This window comes from Mchenga conophoros, linkage group LG11, assembly GCF_057382185.1.
Source record: "Mchenga conophoros isolate Kocher_MC1m ecotype Shallow Benthic linkage group LG11, M_conophoros_male_GT1.1, whole genome shotgun sequence".
Taxonomy (NCBI): domain Eukaryota; kingdom Metazoa; phylum Chordata; class Actinopteri; order Cichliformes; family Cichlidae; genus Mchenga; species Mchenga conophoros.
The window spans coordinates 35,725,351-35,741,916 of NC_140536.1; the positions used below are offsets into that span (position 1 = coordinate 35,725,351).

The 16,566-nt window shown below is 41.0% G+C and overlaps 2 protein-coding genes and 2 long non-coding RNA genes across 4 annotated transcripts; 3 read left to right on the forward strand and 1 right to left on the reverse strand.

Moving 5' to 3' along the window:
* The first annotated feature begins 2,353 nt into the window (after positions 1-2,353).
* Positions 2,354-7,397, forward strand: LOC146564874 (ferric reductase 1-like). Its single transcript, XM_085292668.1, has 5 exons — positions 2,354-2,584; positions 3,189-3,247; positions 3,365-3,502; positions 5,053-5,084; positions 5,170-7,397. Exons 1-5 carry the CDS (start codon positions 2,460-2,462, stop codon positions 5,257-5,259), a joined length of 444 nt encoding a protein of 147 aa, XP_085148794.1. The 5' UTR covers positions 2,354-2,459; the 3' UTR covers positions 5,260-7,397.
* Positions 3,818-5,202, reverse strand: LOC146564875 (uncharacterized). Its single transcript, XR_014894449.1, has 2 exons — positions 4,060-5,202; positions 3,818-3,972 (listed from the first exon to the last, which is right to left on the reverse strand). It is a non-coding gene; the product is annotated as an uncharacterized LOC146564875 (long non-coding RNA).
* Positions 7,398-7,828: 431 nt separating the features above from the next.
* LOC146564876 (uncharacterized) lies at positions 7,829-8,223 on the forward strand. The gene is made up of 2 exons (XR_014894448.1): positions 7,829-7,970; positions 8,055-8,223. It is a non-coding gene; the product is annotated as an uncharacterized LOC146564876 (long non-coding RNA).
* Positions 8,224-8,611: 388 nt separating this feature from the next.
* On the forward strand, positions 8,612-10,819 carry LOC146564877 (uncharacterized). The gene has a single exon (XM_085292667.1). It carries the CDS (start codon positions 8,757-8,759, stop codon positions 9,918-9,920), a length of 1,164 nt encoding a protein of 387 aa, XP_085148793.1. The 5' UTR covers positions 8,612-8,756; the 3' UTR covers positions 9,921-10,819.
* The last annotated feature ends 5,747 nt before the right edge of the window (positions 10,820-16,566 follow it).

The following is a 16,566-nucleotide window of genomic DNA, read 5'->3' on the forward strand; positions in this document are numbered from 1 at the left end:
GACATCACAACAGAGACACGAATCTGGCATTAATATCTGACATCACAACAGAGACACGAATCTGGCATTAATATTTGACATCACAACAGAGACACGAATCTGGCATTGATATCTGACATCACAACAGAGAGACGAATCTGGCATTAATATTTGACATCACAACAGAGACACGAATCTGGCATTAATATCTGACATCACAACAGAGACACGAATCTGGCATTGATATCTGACATCACAACAGAGAGACGAATCTGGCATTGATATTTGACATCACAACAGAGAGACGAATCTGGCATTAATATCTGACATCACAACAGAGAGATGAATCTGGCATTAATATTTGACATCACAACAGAGAGACGAATCTGGCATTAATATCTGACATCACAACAGAGAGACGAATCTGGCATTGATATCTGACATCACAACAGAGACACGAATCTGGCATTAATATTTGACATCACAACAGAGAGACGAATCTGGCATTGATATCTGACATCACAACAGAGAGACGAATCTGGCATTAATATCTGACATCACAACAGAGAGATGAATCTGGCATTAATATTTGACATCACAACAGAGAGATGAATCTGGCATTAATATTTGACATCACAACAGAGAGACGAATCTGGCATTGATATCTGACATCACAACAGAGACACGAATCTGGCATTAATATTTGACATCACAACAGAGAGACGAATCTGGCATTGATATCTGACATCACAACAGAGAGACGAATCTGGCATTAATATTTGACATCACAACAGAGACACGAATCTGGCATTAATATTTGACATCACAACAGAGAGACGAATTTGGCATTGATATTTGACATCACAACAGAGAGACGAATCTGGCATTGATATCTGACATCACAACAGAGAGACGAATCTGGCATTGATATTTGACATCACAACAGAGAGACGAATCTGGCATTGATATCTGACATCACAACAGAGAGACGAATCTGGCATTGATATCTGACATCACAACAGAGAGATGAATCTGGCATTAATATTTGACATCACAACAGAGAGACGAATCTGGCATTGATATTTGACATCACAACAGAGAGATGAATCTGGCATTGATATTTGACATCACAACAGAGAGACTGGATGTCAATGTCAGAAAGATGACTGTGATGTCAGAACCCTCTAAATCTTGTAATTTACAGATGGTAAATGGCCTGTATTTGCATAGCGCTTTACTAGTCCCTAAGGACCCCAAAGCACTTTACACATCCAGTCATCCACCCATTCACACACTGGTGATGGCAGCTACATTGTAGCCACAGCCACCCTGGGGCGCACTGACAGAGATATTTAATTCCAAATGATTTGACTGCATCATTGCGTCTTTGAGTTATGACCCAAACTCTCTATCAACTTTGTGAATAAATTCACGTCCCCCTGTGACCTCATAATTACACCACAGTTCAGATGGCATGAATGAGTCATGAGGTCACACCAACAGTGCCAACATCAGCAGTGACATCACTAAAGTTGCCAGGTGAGTCCATAAATAGAACCCGTGACGTGGAGCAGGTACCGCCGTTTTGGACAATGCCACGACGCAGGTATAGACGCAGACATGCGAGGTCTTCTCGCCCCGTTCGCAGACACAAGAGACCCCACAAGGCCTCGGGTGTCCGCAGACGTGGGAGAAGATACCGTCGCAGACATTAGACAATCTCAATAAACATGTAGGATGAACATCAAAACTTTGGTCCAATCAAGTTTTTTTTAGATAACATATGTTGTTGTTGTTCTGTGTGTGTTTGTTATCAATGTTGTGGAAAAAAGTTAAGCTTAGTAAGCCATCAAGCACTGATCACTCGTAGAAGAGCACCAATAGGAGACAGAACTAATTAGAAGGTGTTATTATTCAGTCTGTACATCGAATAGAAGGCACTAACCACAAGGTGATCTTCAATTCATCTCTGTGTGAATGTGAACGGGGCGAGAAGACCCCCACTAACTGCATGTCCCTAGACTGTGGGAGGAAGCTCGAGAGAACATCCAGACTCCACACAAAGACCCCGGCCTGATGAGGCTAGGGTCCTGAGTTCGATACCCTAAACTGAACGCAGGACAGAGGAAGGGATGGGTGATGTTCATGTGTGCCCAGGTGTATGATGTGGCTCTTTGTCTGTGACTGGTTGGCTGTCCCAGCCCTGGCCCTTCATGTATTTCAGTAATGTCCTTTTCTCCCGTCTCGTTTCCATGTTTGTCCCTTGTGACCCATTCCTTCTGTCACGTGTGTTTCCCCCCCAGCCATCATGTTCTGCTTGTGCTTAGTTATGTCCATGTCTTATCTCCTCCAGTCTGCAAGTTGCATCCACAGGCAAGATTAATATACCCCTTCAAAGTGTTTTTTTTTTCTTTTCTCTTGATATTCATTAAGCACTCTTTAGTTGTGTGTTTCAGCTCTCAGACTGATATTTATGCCCCATGATTAGCACTGTTAATGTGTTTGGTATCCAGGGAGCACATCCAGTGTTGGGGTGCCTGGTTATGATCCTCTCACTCATCCAGCCTATCGGGGCCTTGCTGCGCTGCGGACCACAACATCACCTGTATGTATCCATCTGTGTGTGTTTAATTAATATACTATATCATGCCTATACACATTTAAGAATACTCTGTTCAAATATTATTTAAAAAAAAATTAAAAATGGCCTCACTTTTTTTTTCTCTACAATTATTTAACAAATTTTGAAAACACGATAAACCAAAGGAATGGGGCAGTACATGCTTAATGACTAAATGCACTGCTCACGCGGCAAAGTGAGGTTATAAAGTTATTTGATAACCCTAAGAGTTGTATTCATACTTCAGCCATAAAAGTTTTTAAAATTTCAAACTTTTGCAAAGTGTAGCCTGCATGTGCTTTATCAGAGCACACTTTCACACTGAAACACCAAGTAGGAAACTAATTTGCACATGACTCGTGAAAGTTATTCCTTCCTCTTAGTAATAATGGTACTTTTAATAAATATAGCCTGGTTGTAGCTTTGGAGGCCAGACTCAGTAAATGAAATATTTTTTAAGTGAAATATAGATTTAGTAAAATTGTATGTTCAGTAATGATACTTGTTTTCATAAATTGGATGCAGGAGAAATCTTAGACAAGAACTTCAGAAGCTGATGATTTTATAGTTCTTCTCTTTTCTTTGATAGGAGGTATCTGTTCAACTGGACACATTTTTTAAATGCGGTGGTAATAAAATCTATAGCTGGTAAGCTTGTGTTTTACTTCATTCTACCATCTTGCATATATGCTAACATTTTCAATAGCAGACACACTGTCACCCATGCTGCTCGTCTTAAAATGCCTGCTTCTTTGTGTCACACAGTGGCAGCCATATTTACAGGCCTGGACAGGATTGACAGTGATGATGGGTGGCTATTGAAAGTGATGGGTGGCTTCTTTGCCTGGGAAGTTCTCTTCATCATCATTTTGGAGGTCCATGATTGGGTAGTTAAACACAGAGGTAAGCCTTTTTTTTTGCATTTCAGTGATGAAGGAAAAAATCATCACTACCCATATACACTTTAATGACAAAAACCAATCTAGACCCAACAGTCCATTTGCACGGTGAAGAGCCACCTGATCAGTTCAGCAGCATTTAGCTGACTGAGCGAAGAGTATAACCCCTGTACACCTCAGAATGTGGTTGGATGGGTAAAATAAACAGCACTGTATCACAAGATTTTCTGTGTATAACACAGCAGCATCAAATATTTGTCACGGTACGGCATGGCACACCGTGGAAGGAGTGGGGAAGGAGGACCCAGGCGCGGTGCTCTACGTATAGACAGTGTTTATTTACAGAGGGTGATATCAAACAACAATAAATCCCCGTGTTTCTCCCCAGACTCCCGTGTCGTGTCCTCCAAGTGCTCTCTGCTCCCGTGTCTGCACTCCCGGTGCTCGCTGCTCCTTAAGCCTTCCACGCTCCTCCTGCGGGAAACAATAGCGGCAGCAGTCAGGACACTGAACAATGGCAGGCATACACTACACGACCAAAACCTAAACTGGGTAACTAACGTGGAGTCCCAAGCAATGATCCCGCGTCGGTGGGAGCTCCAAGACTCTCTTAAGTAGCTCCCCCGACGAGGCCTGATCAGCAGCAGGTGTGTGGCTTCGGGTGTGGCCAGTCCCCTTGCAGGGCCACACCCTCCAGGCCTGACGCCGCCTATAAACAAGTGCTCAGCCACCCACACACACATATACACAAGCACAGGGAAGGGGGAGCAACACCAAAATACACAGCAATAATAATAATAATAATATAATACATGACTGCTCAGGGATCCTGGGTCGCCCAGTCCCAGGACCCTGACAATATTGGTATTTATGAATTGATGAGTGAAAACGCGTAAGAATGTCTCAATGGTAGTCTGCTGGAACAAAAGCTGTTACACTTTAACTGTGCTGAAGTACAGCGACAAAGGAATCTTTATCTTTCGATTTATTAAATGCATGAAAATACTCTGGGAATACTATACACGAAGGCTCAGCTCATGCACCACCAACCTAATGTTATCAGAGAGAACTTGCATTGAATTGTCTCAACTGAGACTATCCAATTTTGGACACGTGTAGTTTGACAATGCTGTGGCTCAATGTGTGGCTCAGTCACACAAATTATTAAAAAAAAATATGATCACAACCTCTTTGTGTCTACAAAAACTGGTTAATGTTTGGTGATTTTTAAAAAATGTTTTACCCCCCCGTGCCGCACACACTTTCCATGACCAATGGCAACTTGACATGCTAAATGTTTACATAGAGCTTCCAGCACATTGTTATCGTTCTGAAAGTTGTTGTTTTTTTGTTTTTTTTCAATCACCACAACTACTCAACTCGACTCAATTTTATTTAAATTGATTTCAAATTGTTCTTCTTCTGTTAAAGCTTAAAACTAATATCATAACTCAACCTGTATAAATAAAATGATTAAAAACATAGCTGACTGCTTTAGTTCACTTCAGTTAATGTGCCCTGCAATATTTCACTGTTCTTTGCTCTGGGTTTCAGATGATACTGCTGATCAAATGGAATCAGCATTGGTAAGCTGAAAGAAATATAAAAGCAAGCAATCACTGATTGCCACAAGATGGAGTATTTCTAATATAATTTTACTTTTTTTGTCAGGTCAAAGGTGACAGTTGCCTGATCGCTGTGTACCTTCTGGGAAACCTTTGCTTTTTGGTGGCACTTCTGGTTGGAATTGGAGAAAAATGAGCAGCAGCAGAATCTTCCAGAGTGTTTCCCTGTAGTTTTGTTGAATTTTATCATCAATTTTAACATACTTGATGAGAGACTGCACTGGAAATTCAGACCCACTGATGCATCAGTTGGCGAATCCTGGAAAGTTTCTCAGTAATGTCTTTAAAAAATATTACTTATGTTTTTTTTCTCTTTTGCTTTTAGTTGATAATTAAGGTGTACTTTCAATCAGCATTCAATTTCACTGGGCCAAGCATTACTGTCGTGTGTGTGTGTGTGTGTGTGTGTGTATAATATGTCTCACAGTTGCAAAGAAAGAAGTAGTTTCAGTCGCCTTTAGCCTCCACTCTGGCTGCCAGGTAAACCAGTTTCATTTTACAAGCTGGTTACATTTTTTAAGCCAAACAGCAATTTTGTATTAAAAAGTACTTTTAACAATTTTTCCTTTTACATTTTTAAATCAGGTCAACTCGACCCACATCATAATGGGAGGGTTAAAGCCCTTTTCACACATTAACATCTGTTAATATGACAGCATCTATGTATGAATCTGCACCTTTGTCACTTTCATTTGAAAAAAAAAACTGTCATTGATTCAGCTCCTGAACTTCCCATTTAATGTACATTTTTTCATATATTTCTAATAATCTTGCTGTCAATAACAACTGACAATAAGACAACAAATTTTTAACTTCATTAAATTGAAAATTATGTATGTCAGTGTAGTAGTGTTAAATGCTTACCAGGTTCAGATGCAAATGAAGAAACTCCACTCAGGCAAGTCTGCTGGACCAGATGGAGTGAGTCCCCTCAAGGCCTGTGCCCCCCAGCTTTGTGGAGTCTTCCATAAACTGTTCATGCTGAGTCTGAAGAGGGTCCCAGTGCTGTGGAAGACATCAAGCCTCGTCCCTGTACCAAAGACGCCACGTCCCAGTGGCCCCCAGGATTACAGGCCTGTGACACTGACCTCCCACATCATGAAGACCCTGGAAAGGCTCATCCTGGACCAGATCTCACCCATTGTCAGACCACATCAGGATCCCATTCAATTTGCTTACCAGCCCCGTCTCACAGGACGCCATCATCTATCTGCTCAATCGTGTCTACATCCACCCGGACCAGCCGGCGAGCACTGTGAGGTTCATGTTTTTTTTACTTTTCCAGTGCTTGGTGATAAGCTAACAGCGATGCAGGGGGATGCTTCTCTAGTGTCCTGGATTGTTGATTACCTGACAGGAAGACCACAATATGTGCGTCTTCCACATTGTGTGTCTGACAAGGTAATCAGCAACACAGGAGCACCATAAGGGACCATCCTCTCCCCCTTCCTCTTCACCCTCTACACCACAGACTTCAGCCGCTGCACAGAGACCTGCATCTTCAGAAGTTTTGATGTAAATTTGTAAGTTTTGATGTAAGTAAATTTGCGGTCAATTTAGACTCAATTCAAAATCTCCTACTTGGGACGAACACTAAATGTAAATAGCTGACTTTCTAAATAAACCTATCCATCTTTGCAAGGTCAATTTTTGCTTTCACTAAATTCCAAATGTTTAGCCATAATTAGCTTAGCTGTCCTACTCTTGTTACTGCTCTTTCCTACTGCTGTTACAATCAAATGAACATCTCTGCAAAGATAAATTAGCTGAGACCTTAGGTTGATGGTAGTTACTAGCAAACACAGAAACTTACATACACTATATAGTACAGTTCTATGATACATCACCAAATAGAACAATTTGTGGCAATGCAGACAAGCAGAGAAACAGTTTAATTAGTTGAATTTGTTCACTTGATCGGAGGTGTGTTTCCTGCAGATATACAACATCGGATCTCAATGATTTTAAATGAGTAAAAGCCCTTGTGCGTTTAACCGGATTATTTATACCTTTAACATTCCAGCTTATAAAACGAAGAGCAGATGACTTTGCGAGCTTGCCATTCAGGTACCAAAATGCAGGTGCAGAAAAAATATGTCCCAACCTCTGGAATAATAAATCTTTCGTGCTTGAATCGATACGGTCCAATATCGTCTTTTCAGAGCTAGCAATAGCTCTCATAATCTCACTCATGTCATGGGGTGGTGCCTCCGGTCTGTCCTCAGCATGGTCCTGTCAGGATCTGACGGCGCCCTGACCGGTCGACCTGCCAGTGTGTGTATATCTGTGTGCGTGTGTGTTGCATCTTCAAAAAATAAAAATACAATAACTGAGCCTTACACCGGAGTATCGTTGCACTGGTTTACTGAACCTTACTTTCAGGGCATGTACAGAACATGAGCATCCATTTTCTACTGCCTCCTACAGGACACACACTTCTTCCACTTCCTTACACATTAATGTAACACAGAACTAATACTGCCTCTCCTGGCATTACCATTGTAACAACACATTCATTCTGTTTCTTTCAGAAGAATAACAGGAACTTAGGATGTAGGTATCTATGAATAATAACTATTATGTATACTCATATATTTATATAACCACTTATATCTTGCGATACCACAGTGTGAAAATGTCTCTCCTATCGCCCTGTCTTCCCCTCCGGCTCCGCTGTGATGTGCTAGGAGGTAACCTAGCAACAGGCTACCTCCGACCCGGAAGTGCTGTCGCCCGGAGCTGCCGCACCTGCAGTCAATCCACCAGCTGCTGCCAATCAACTAGTAGCAGGGCTACTTAATGGTGTGGCTGAGCGACAGACAGCGCTGGAGTATTGCACTAAGCCTGGTAGTGTTTTTGAGTCGCTAACGTTATTGAAGTGCTGTCTGATCTTCGTACTCATTCTGCTGTCGTGTGTGTGTGTTCACCCAGGGATTGACGGAGGATTTACGGACACTAAGGAAGCACTTGGAGGAGAGACGGGCACTCACTACCACGCACGGGCTTACACGGAAGGAGGGACGCACTATCACCATTGTTGCACATTTGAACTGTTGTCACCTTGCTGCACTGTAAATAAATGCACTGTCATTATTTCTGAGCTCCGCGCCTGAGTCCACTCTTTAACAACCGTGACAGGTCCGAGGCTTTTGCGGCCTGCTCTTTCCCCGATCTAGTTTTGCTCATATGTCGTACACCGTAGCCTTGAAGATGTAAAAAGTGCCTCAGAGCAGCACACGGGCGTGTTATCGTACTGTTGTTAAAAGTTCGTTAGTTTTGGAGCAATGGAATTATGAAACAAGTTAGTCCATTGAGGAGCCCTGTACAACACGTCTTCACATGGCTACCAGACACGCCCCCCGTCATTTTGTTATTATTCAATTCAGAACTGCCCAGACCAGACACAGTGACGTTTCACCAGAATCCCTTTGATCTCTGGTCTTCTTTATGACATCAGCACACGAAAACCTATAAATAGGGGAGAGGTTCTCACTCTTGTCAGTCTTTCAAAGAGAGTGGAAGAATTCACTAGGCAGGAAACTACTGGAAACTTGCGTTTCTGACACAGTTGACGGTATTTTTAAAAAATCTTTTAGTTGGTACAGAGATTTAGCATCAACTTCAATTTGAAATATGAGTCTGTCAAATCCTGTTGTATGCAACATGAGAGCCGAGAACGAAAAACTTAAACAGCAAATCAAAGAGCTGAAAAATGAGAATAAAACTCTCAAACAACAAAACTCTACCATACGTGACCTTAAAGTCGAGAACGCCGACCTTAAGGAGCAAAAAAGAGAGCTCATAAATGAGAACAAGATTCTCCAAAAAAACATTGAAGTTCTCTTCAAACGAAGTGGGTTCTCTAAAAACAAGAGGAAAAGAGACCTGCAACTAGAGAATGAAACAATTCACTTCAAAATTCAAGAGCTGGAATATTGGAACCAAATTCTAAAGGATTTAAACAGCTCCAAAACCAAAGAGATCCAGCAACAGAAAGAGGTGATGCAGGAAATGGAAGCAGAAATCAGAGAGTTGCAAAGCAGCAAGACAGGCTTGGTTATAAAAGTGGGAGACATGGAAAAGGACAACCAGTCTTTAAGAGAGGAAAATGATGTGACGGTAAAACGCATGTGTGAGCTGAAAAGGGACTTTGAAAAGGAAAAAGATGACATGCAACAGGAAATACAGGCTGTTAAAACTGAGCTCCATCAGGCAAACACAGCCTTTAAAGAGTTACAAGAGAGTGAAGAAAGAAAAAGGATCATGAATGAGGAAAACAAAACAACGGACAGTGAACAGCTCAGACAGACCCTGGAACGCCAATGCTTTGCACATGAAATTGACATATTGAGGCGGCATAACGAACTTCTTGAACAGGACCTCCAGGAGCTTTCCAAAAGGAGTGGTGATTCTCAAAAAGAACTGAAACCACACGATGAGGGTGTGAAAGGAGAATCACGGATCTCCAAAGCCACTGAGAAAGACTCCGAACATGATTTTGAAGTGACCAACAGAGAAAAGGAGTTGTTGTGCCATGAATTTGAGGAAATGAAAAGAGAGCTTGAAGAGGTCAAGAAAAATCTGTATGATTCACAGGAAGAACATAACAATCTGATAAACAACTACGATGTCCAAGTTGACATACTCAAACAACAAAATAAGGCCTTAGAAAATATGGTTAGTGACCTTACCAAAAAGATGTGGAATGGACGGGAAGCGATGAGACAAATGGAAAAGAACTTTCAAGAACAAAGGAAGCTACTCGAAAATCTCCGAGGAGAATTCGAGGAAATTTAGCACAACTACGACTTTGGCCCTCCCTATTAAACCTGGTTAACGCAGGTTCAATAGGGCTATAACTTAGACAATGGAAGTTCATTTGATTTAATTGGCCCAAAATGAGTGACTGCACCCAGACACTCAGTAGCAAAAAAATTACAGAGATTCAAGAGAGAAAACTGTTTCTGCATAGACTCCTATAGTACTGCAAGTCGTGTCATCGCTTGGTGTCCTGCATAGAGTGCAGGTTTAAGGTATCTACGTATCTTTCAGAATTAGAAGCTATGCTGCGTCAGGGGTTATAACAGCTGTGCCCCCCCCCCCCAACCGGTCGAGGCAGATGGCCGCCCCTCACTGAGCCTGGTTCTGCCGAAAGTTTCTTCCTGTTAAAAGGGAGTTTTTCTTTCCCACCGTCACCAAGTCTAAGGAGCTTGGAGAAAAGCGCCTGGACTTCTTTAACTTAAAGAAGTCCAGGCGCTTTTCTTTCCAAGCTCCTTAGACTACTATGGCCTTGATGACTGATAACCTTCACAGACACTGTCATCAAGGGTTTGCTCACAGGGGATCATCTGATTGTTGGGGGGTTTTCTCTCTTATATTGTATGGTCTTTACCTTACAATATAAACAGCCGAGAAGCGGCTATTTTTGCGATCCGGTGCTTTAGAAATACATCTTAGCTGAACTGAACTCCATAACATCTGGACCGAAATGCCTACACACAACGGTAGGCATTTCAATCAAGAGCTCTGTCCAAAACGTTCAATGACAAGCATCAGCACCAGGATTGTTTTTTAGCTCACCAACAGTTCATGTTCCCTACCCATTTTTTATTGTAACTGCAACTTTGTAAGACTGGGTTGGGAGATGTTCTTGTGGTGAGCTTTTATTTACATAATTGGTTTCTTTAATAGTGAAATAAAATTAATTTGTATAACTGGAAACAGCGTTCTCCTGTGTGATTATCACATTGTATTCTTTAAACCATATAACAGAATATATAATATATATAATTTACTCATAGTAATATTAATATCTAATGTGATTGAGTTTCCTTATCTCTACTTATGTGCTGATGTGTTCACTGAGGCCATTGTATGGTCCATTTTGGCTGCATTTCCATGTTTTAAACATGAAATTTGCTTATTTAAAGGGTGTCTCATGTATCTCTTATGCAGAAATATGTGTTGCCTAGCTGGACAAATGTAGCACAGGTCTACTATTATTGGTCACGTGTGTTTTCCCCCCCAGCCATCGTGTTCTGTTTGTGCTTAGTTATGTCCATGTCTTATCTCCTGTCCCCTTTTCCCTCTGTATGTATTCACAGTGTACATGTTCCTCGTCGGCTCGTCATGCTAAGTCTGCATGTCTTATTCCGTCATGTGTCATGTATCACTCCAAATCTCACTGACTTTAACTAATAATAACTGTTTGCTGAGTGTTATGTCTAAAAGGTATTGCACAATCGCCTCTAGTAGAGGATCAGGTTTGTTTTCCACTGATAATGGATTTTAACATGACTGACCAATGATTGTGGAGCACGTCAATGTAGGATCTTATAAATACAACGAGCAAACTTAAATGTTTTAAAATGTTCAAAATATTAATATATTATATTTCTGAAGTATGACGGAAGGAAAAAGTTACATTTTTTTCATATTTTAAAAAAAAATCCATGGGTTTAATGGGTCCATCATCACTATATTGAGGGCCTTGTATAATAGCCCAACTGCAAAAGTAAAGATTAACGGTGAACTTTCAGATGCTTTCAAGCTTGAAAGGTCCACAAGACAAGGATGCCCACTGAGTCCACTCTTATTTGCTATTTTTATAGAGCCATTGGCTGAAAGGATTAGGAAGAATGGGAACATAAAAGGGATTAATATCACTGGAAGTGAGCAGAAATTGGCCTTGTTTGCAGATGACATTTTGGTTTACTTATCAAAACCTACCGAATCACTTATGGAGCTCATGTCAGTGTTAAAGGAGTATGGGCTATACTCGGGATATAAATTGAATATACAAAAAACACAAGTTCTTAGTAGCTTTTATAGCCCTCCCCAGAATCTGCTCAACAAATACAAACTAAGCTGGGACAAAAGAACTATCAAATATCTGGGCATAAACTTATCAATGGATATAACTAGCTTGGAAGAAATCAACTACCCCCTACTTAAAAAAGATATCATGCTAAATATTAGCAGATGGTCTATCTAAGCATTTCTTCTAGAGTGGACATCATAAAAATGAATATGCTCCCAAAGATATTAAACTTATTCCAGTCTGTTTCTATAGAAAACCCTGATAGATACTTTGTAGAGTGGGATAGGACCCTCTCAAGATTTATATGGGCGGGTAAAAAGCCAAGATTTAAGTTCAAAACACTTCAGCTTCCCAAAGATAAAGGAGGATTAGGCATCCCTTGCCTACAGGATTACTACAGGGCAACACAAATAAGAAACCTGGTGGGCTGGTGTAAACCCGGATACTGTTCAACAGAGAGACGAATCTGGCATTGATATCTGACATCACAACAGAGAGACGAATCTGGCATTAATATCTGACATCACAACAGAGAGACGAATCTGGCATTGATATCTGACATCACAACAGAGAGACGAATCTGGCATTAATATTTGACATCACAACAGAGACACGAATCTGGCATTGATATCTGACATCACAACAGAGAGACGAATCTGGCATTAATATTTGACATCACAACAGAGACACGAATCTGGCATTAATATCTGACATCACAACAGAGAGACGAATCTGGCATTAATATTTGACATCACAACAGAGACACGAATCTGGCATTAATATTTGACATCACAACAGAGACACGAATCTGGCATTGATATTTGACATCACAACAGAGACACGAATCTGGCATTAATATTTGACATCACAACAGAGACACGAATCTGGCATTGATATCTGACATCACAACAGAGACACGAATCTGGCATTAATATTTGACATCACAACAGAGACACGAATCTGGCATTGATATCTGACATCACAACAGAGACACGAATCTGGCATTAATATTTGACATCACAACAGAGAGATGAATCTGGCATTGATATCTGACATCACAACAGAGAGATGAATCTGGCATTAATATCTGACATCACAACAGAGAGACGAATCTGGCATTGATATTTGACATCACAACAGAGAGACGAATCTGGCATTGATATTTGACATCACAACAGAGAGACGAATCTGGCATTGATATTTGACATCACAACAGAGAGACGAATTTGGCATTAATATTTGACATCACAACAGAGAGACGAATCTGGCATTAATATCTGACATCACAACAGAGAGACGAATCTGGCATTAATATCTGACATCACAACAGAGAGACGAATCTGGCATTAATATTTGACATCACAACAGAGAGATGAATCTGGCATTGACATTTGACATCACAACAGAGAGACGAATCTGGCATTAATATCTGACATCACAACAGAGAGACGAATCTGGCATTGATATCTGACATCACAACAGAGAGACGAATCTGGCATTAATATCTGACATCACAACAGAGAGACGAATCTGGCATTGATATCTGACATCACAACAGAGAGACGAATCTGGCATTAATATCTGACATCACAACAGAGAGACGAATCTGGCATTAATATTTGACATCACAACAGAGAGATGAATCTGGCATTGACATTTGACATCACAACAGAGAGACTGGATGTCAATGTCAGAAAGATGACTGTGATGTCAGAACCCTCTAAATCTTGTAATTTACAGATGGTAAATGGCCTGTATTTGCATAGCGCTTTACTAGTCCCTAAGGACCCCAAAGCACTTTACACATCCAGTCATCCACCCATTCACACACTGGTGATGGCAGCTACATTGTAGCCACAGCCACCCTGGGGCGCACTGACAGAGATATTTAATTCCAAATGATTTGACTGCATCATTGCGTCTTTGAGTTATGACCCAAACTCTCTATCAACTTTGTGAATAAATTCACGTCCCCCTGTGACCTCATAATTACACCACAGTTCAGATGGCATGAATGAGTCATGAGGTCACACCAACAGTGACAACATCAGCAGTGACATCACTAAAGTTGCCAGGTGAGTCCATAAATAGAACCCGTGACGTGGAGCAGGTACCGCCGTTTTGGACAATGCCACGACGCAGGTATAGACGCAGACATGCGAGGTCTTCTCGCCCCGTTCGCAGACACAAGAGACCCCACAAGGCCTCGGGTGTCCGCAGACGTGGGAGAAGATACCGTCGCAGACATTAGACAATCTCAATAAACATGTAGGATGAACATCAAAACTTTGGTCCAATCAAGTTTTTTTTAGATAACATATGTTGTTGTTGTTCTGTGTGTGTTTGTTATCAATGTTGTGGAAAAAAGTTAAGCTTAGTAAGCCATCAAGCACTGATCACTCGTAGAAGAGCACCAATAGGAGACAGAACTAATTAGAAGGTGTTATTATTCAGTCTGTACATCGAATAGAAGGCACTAACCACAAGGTGATCTTCAATTCATCTCTGTGTGAATGTGAACGGGGCGAGAAGACCCCCACTAACTGCATGTCCCTAGACTGTGGGAGGAAGCTCGAGAGAACATCCAGACTCCACACAAAGACCCCGGCCTGATGAGGCTAGGGTCCTGAGTTCGATACCCTAAACTGAACGCAGGACAGAGGAAGGGATGGGTGATGTTCATGTGTGCCCAGGTGTATGATGTGGCTCTTTGTCTGTGACTGGTTGGCTGTCCCAGCCCTGGCCCTTCATGTATTTCAGTAATGTCCTTTTCTCCCGTCTCGTTTACATGTTTTTCCCTTGTGACCCATTCCTTCTGTCACGTGTGTTTTCCCCCCCAGCCATCATGTTCTGTTTGTGCTTAGTTATGTCCATGTCTTATCTCCTGTCCCCTTTTCCCTCTGTATGTATTCACAGTGTACGTGTTCCTCGTCGGCTCGTCATGCTAAGTCTGCGTGTCTTATTCCGTCATGTGTCATGTATCACTCCAAATCTCACTGACTTTAACTAATAATAACTGTTTGCTGAGTGTTATGTCTAAAAGGTATTGCACAATCGCCTCTAGTAGAGGATCAGGTTTGTTTTCCACTGATAATGGATTTTAACATGACTGACCAATGATTGTGGAGCACGTCAATGTAGGATCTTATAAATACAACGAGCAAACTTAAATGTTTTAAAATGTTCAAAAAATTAATGTATTATATTTCTGAAGTATGACGGAAGGAAAAAGTTAAATTTTTTTCATATTTTAAAAAAAAATCCATGGGTTTAATGGGTCCATCATCACTATATTGAGGGCCTTGTATAATAGCCCAACTGCAAAAGTAAAGATTAACGGTGAACTTTCAGATGCTTTCAAGCTTGAAAGGTCCACAAGACAAGGATGCCCACTGAGTCCACTCTTATTTGCTATTTTTATAGAGCCATTGGCTGAAAGGATTAGGCAGAATGGTAACATAAAAGGGATTAATATCACTGGAAGTGAGCAGAAATTGGCCTTGTTTGCAGATGACATTTTGGTTTACTTATCAAAACCTACCGAATCACTTATGGAGCTCATGTCAGTGTTAAAGGAGTATGGGCTATACTCGGGATATAAATTGAATATACAAAAAACACAAGTTCTTAGTAGCTTTTATAGCCCTCCCCAGAATCTGCTCAACAAATACAAACTAAGCTGGGACAAAAGAACTATCAAATATCTGGGCATAAACTTATCAATGGATATAACTAGCTTGGAAGAAATCAACTACCCCCTACTTAAAAAAGATATCATGCTAAATATTAGCAGATGGTCTATCTAAGCATTTCTTCTAGAGTGGACATCATAAAAATGAATATGCTCCCAAAGATATTAAACTTATTCCAGTCTGTTTCTATAGAAAACCCTGATAGATACTTTGTAGAGTGGGATAGGACCCTCTCAAGATTTATATGGGCGGGTAAAAAGCCAAGAGTTAAGTTCAAAACACTTCAGCTTCCCAAAGATAAAGGAGGATTAGGCATCCCTTGCCTACAGGATTACTACAGGGCAACACAGATAAGAAATCTGGTGGGCTGGTGTAAACCCGGATACTGTTCAACAGAGAGTCGAATCTGGCATTGATATCTGACATCACAACAGAGAGACGAATCTGGCATTGATATTTGACATCACAACAGAGAGACGAATTTGGCATTAATATTTGACATCACAACAGAGAGACGAATCTGGCATTAATATCTGACATCACAACAGAGAGACGAATCTGGCATTGATATTTGACATCACAACAGAGAGACGAATCTGGCATTAATATCTGACATCACAACAGAGAGACGAATCTGGCATTGATATCTGACATCACAACAGAGAGACGAATCTGGCATTGATATCTGACATCACAACAGAGAGACGAATCTGGCATTGATATCTGACATCACAACAGAGAGACGAATCTGGCATTGATATCTGACATCACAACAGAGAGACGAATCTGGCATTGATATCTGACATCACAACAGAGAGACGAATCTGGCATTGACATTTGATATCACAACAGAGAGACTGGATGTCAATGTCAGAAAGATGACTGTGATGTCAGAACCCTCTAAATCTTGTAATTTACAGATGGTAAATGG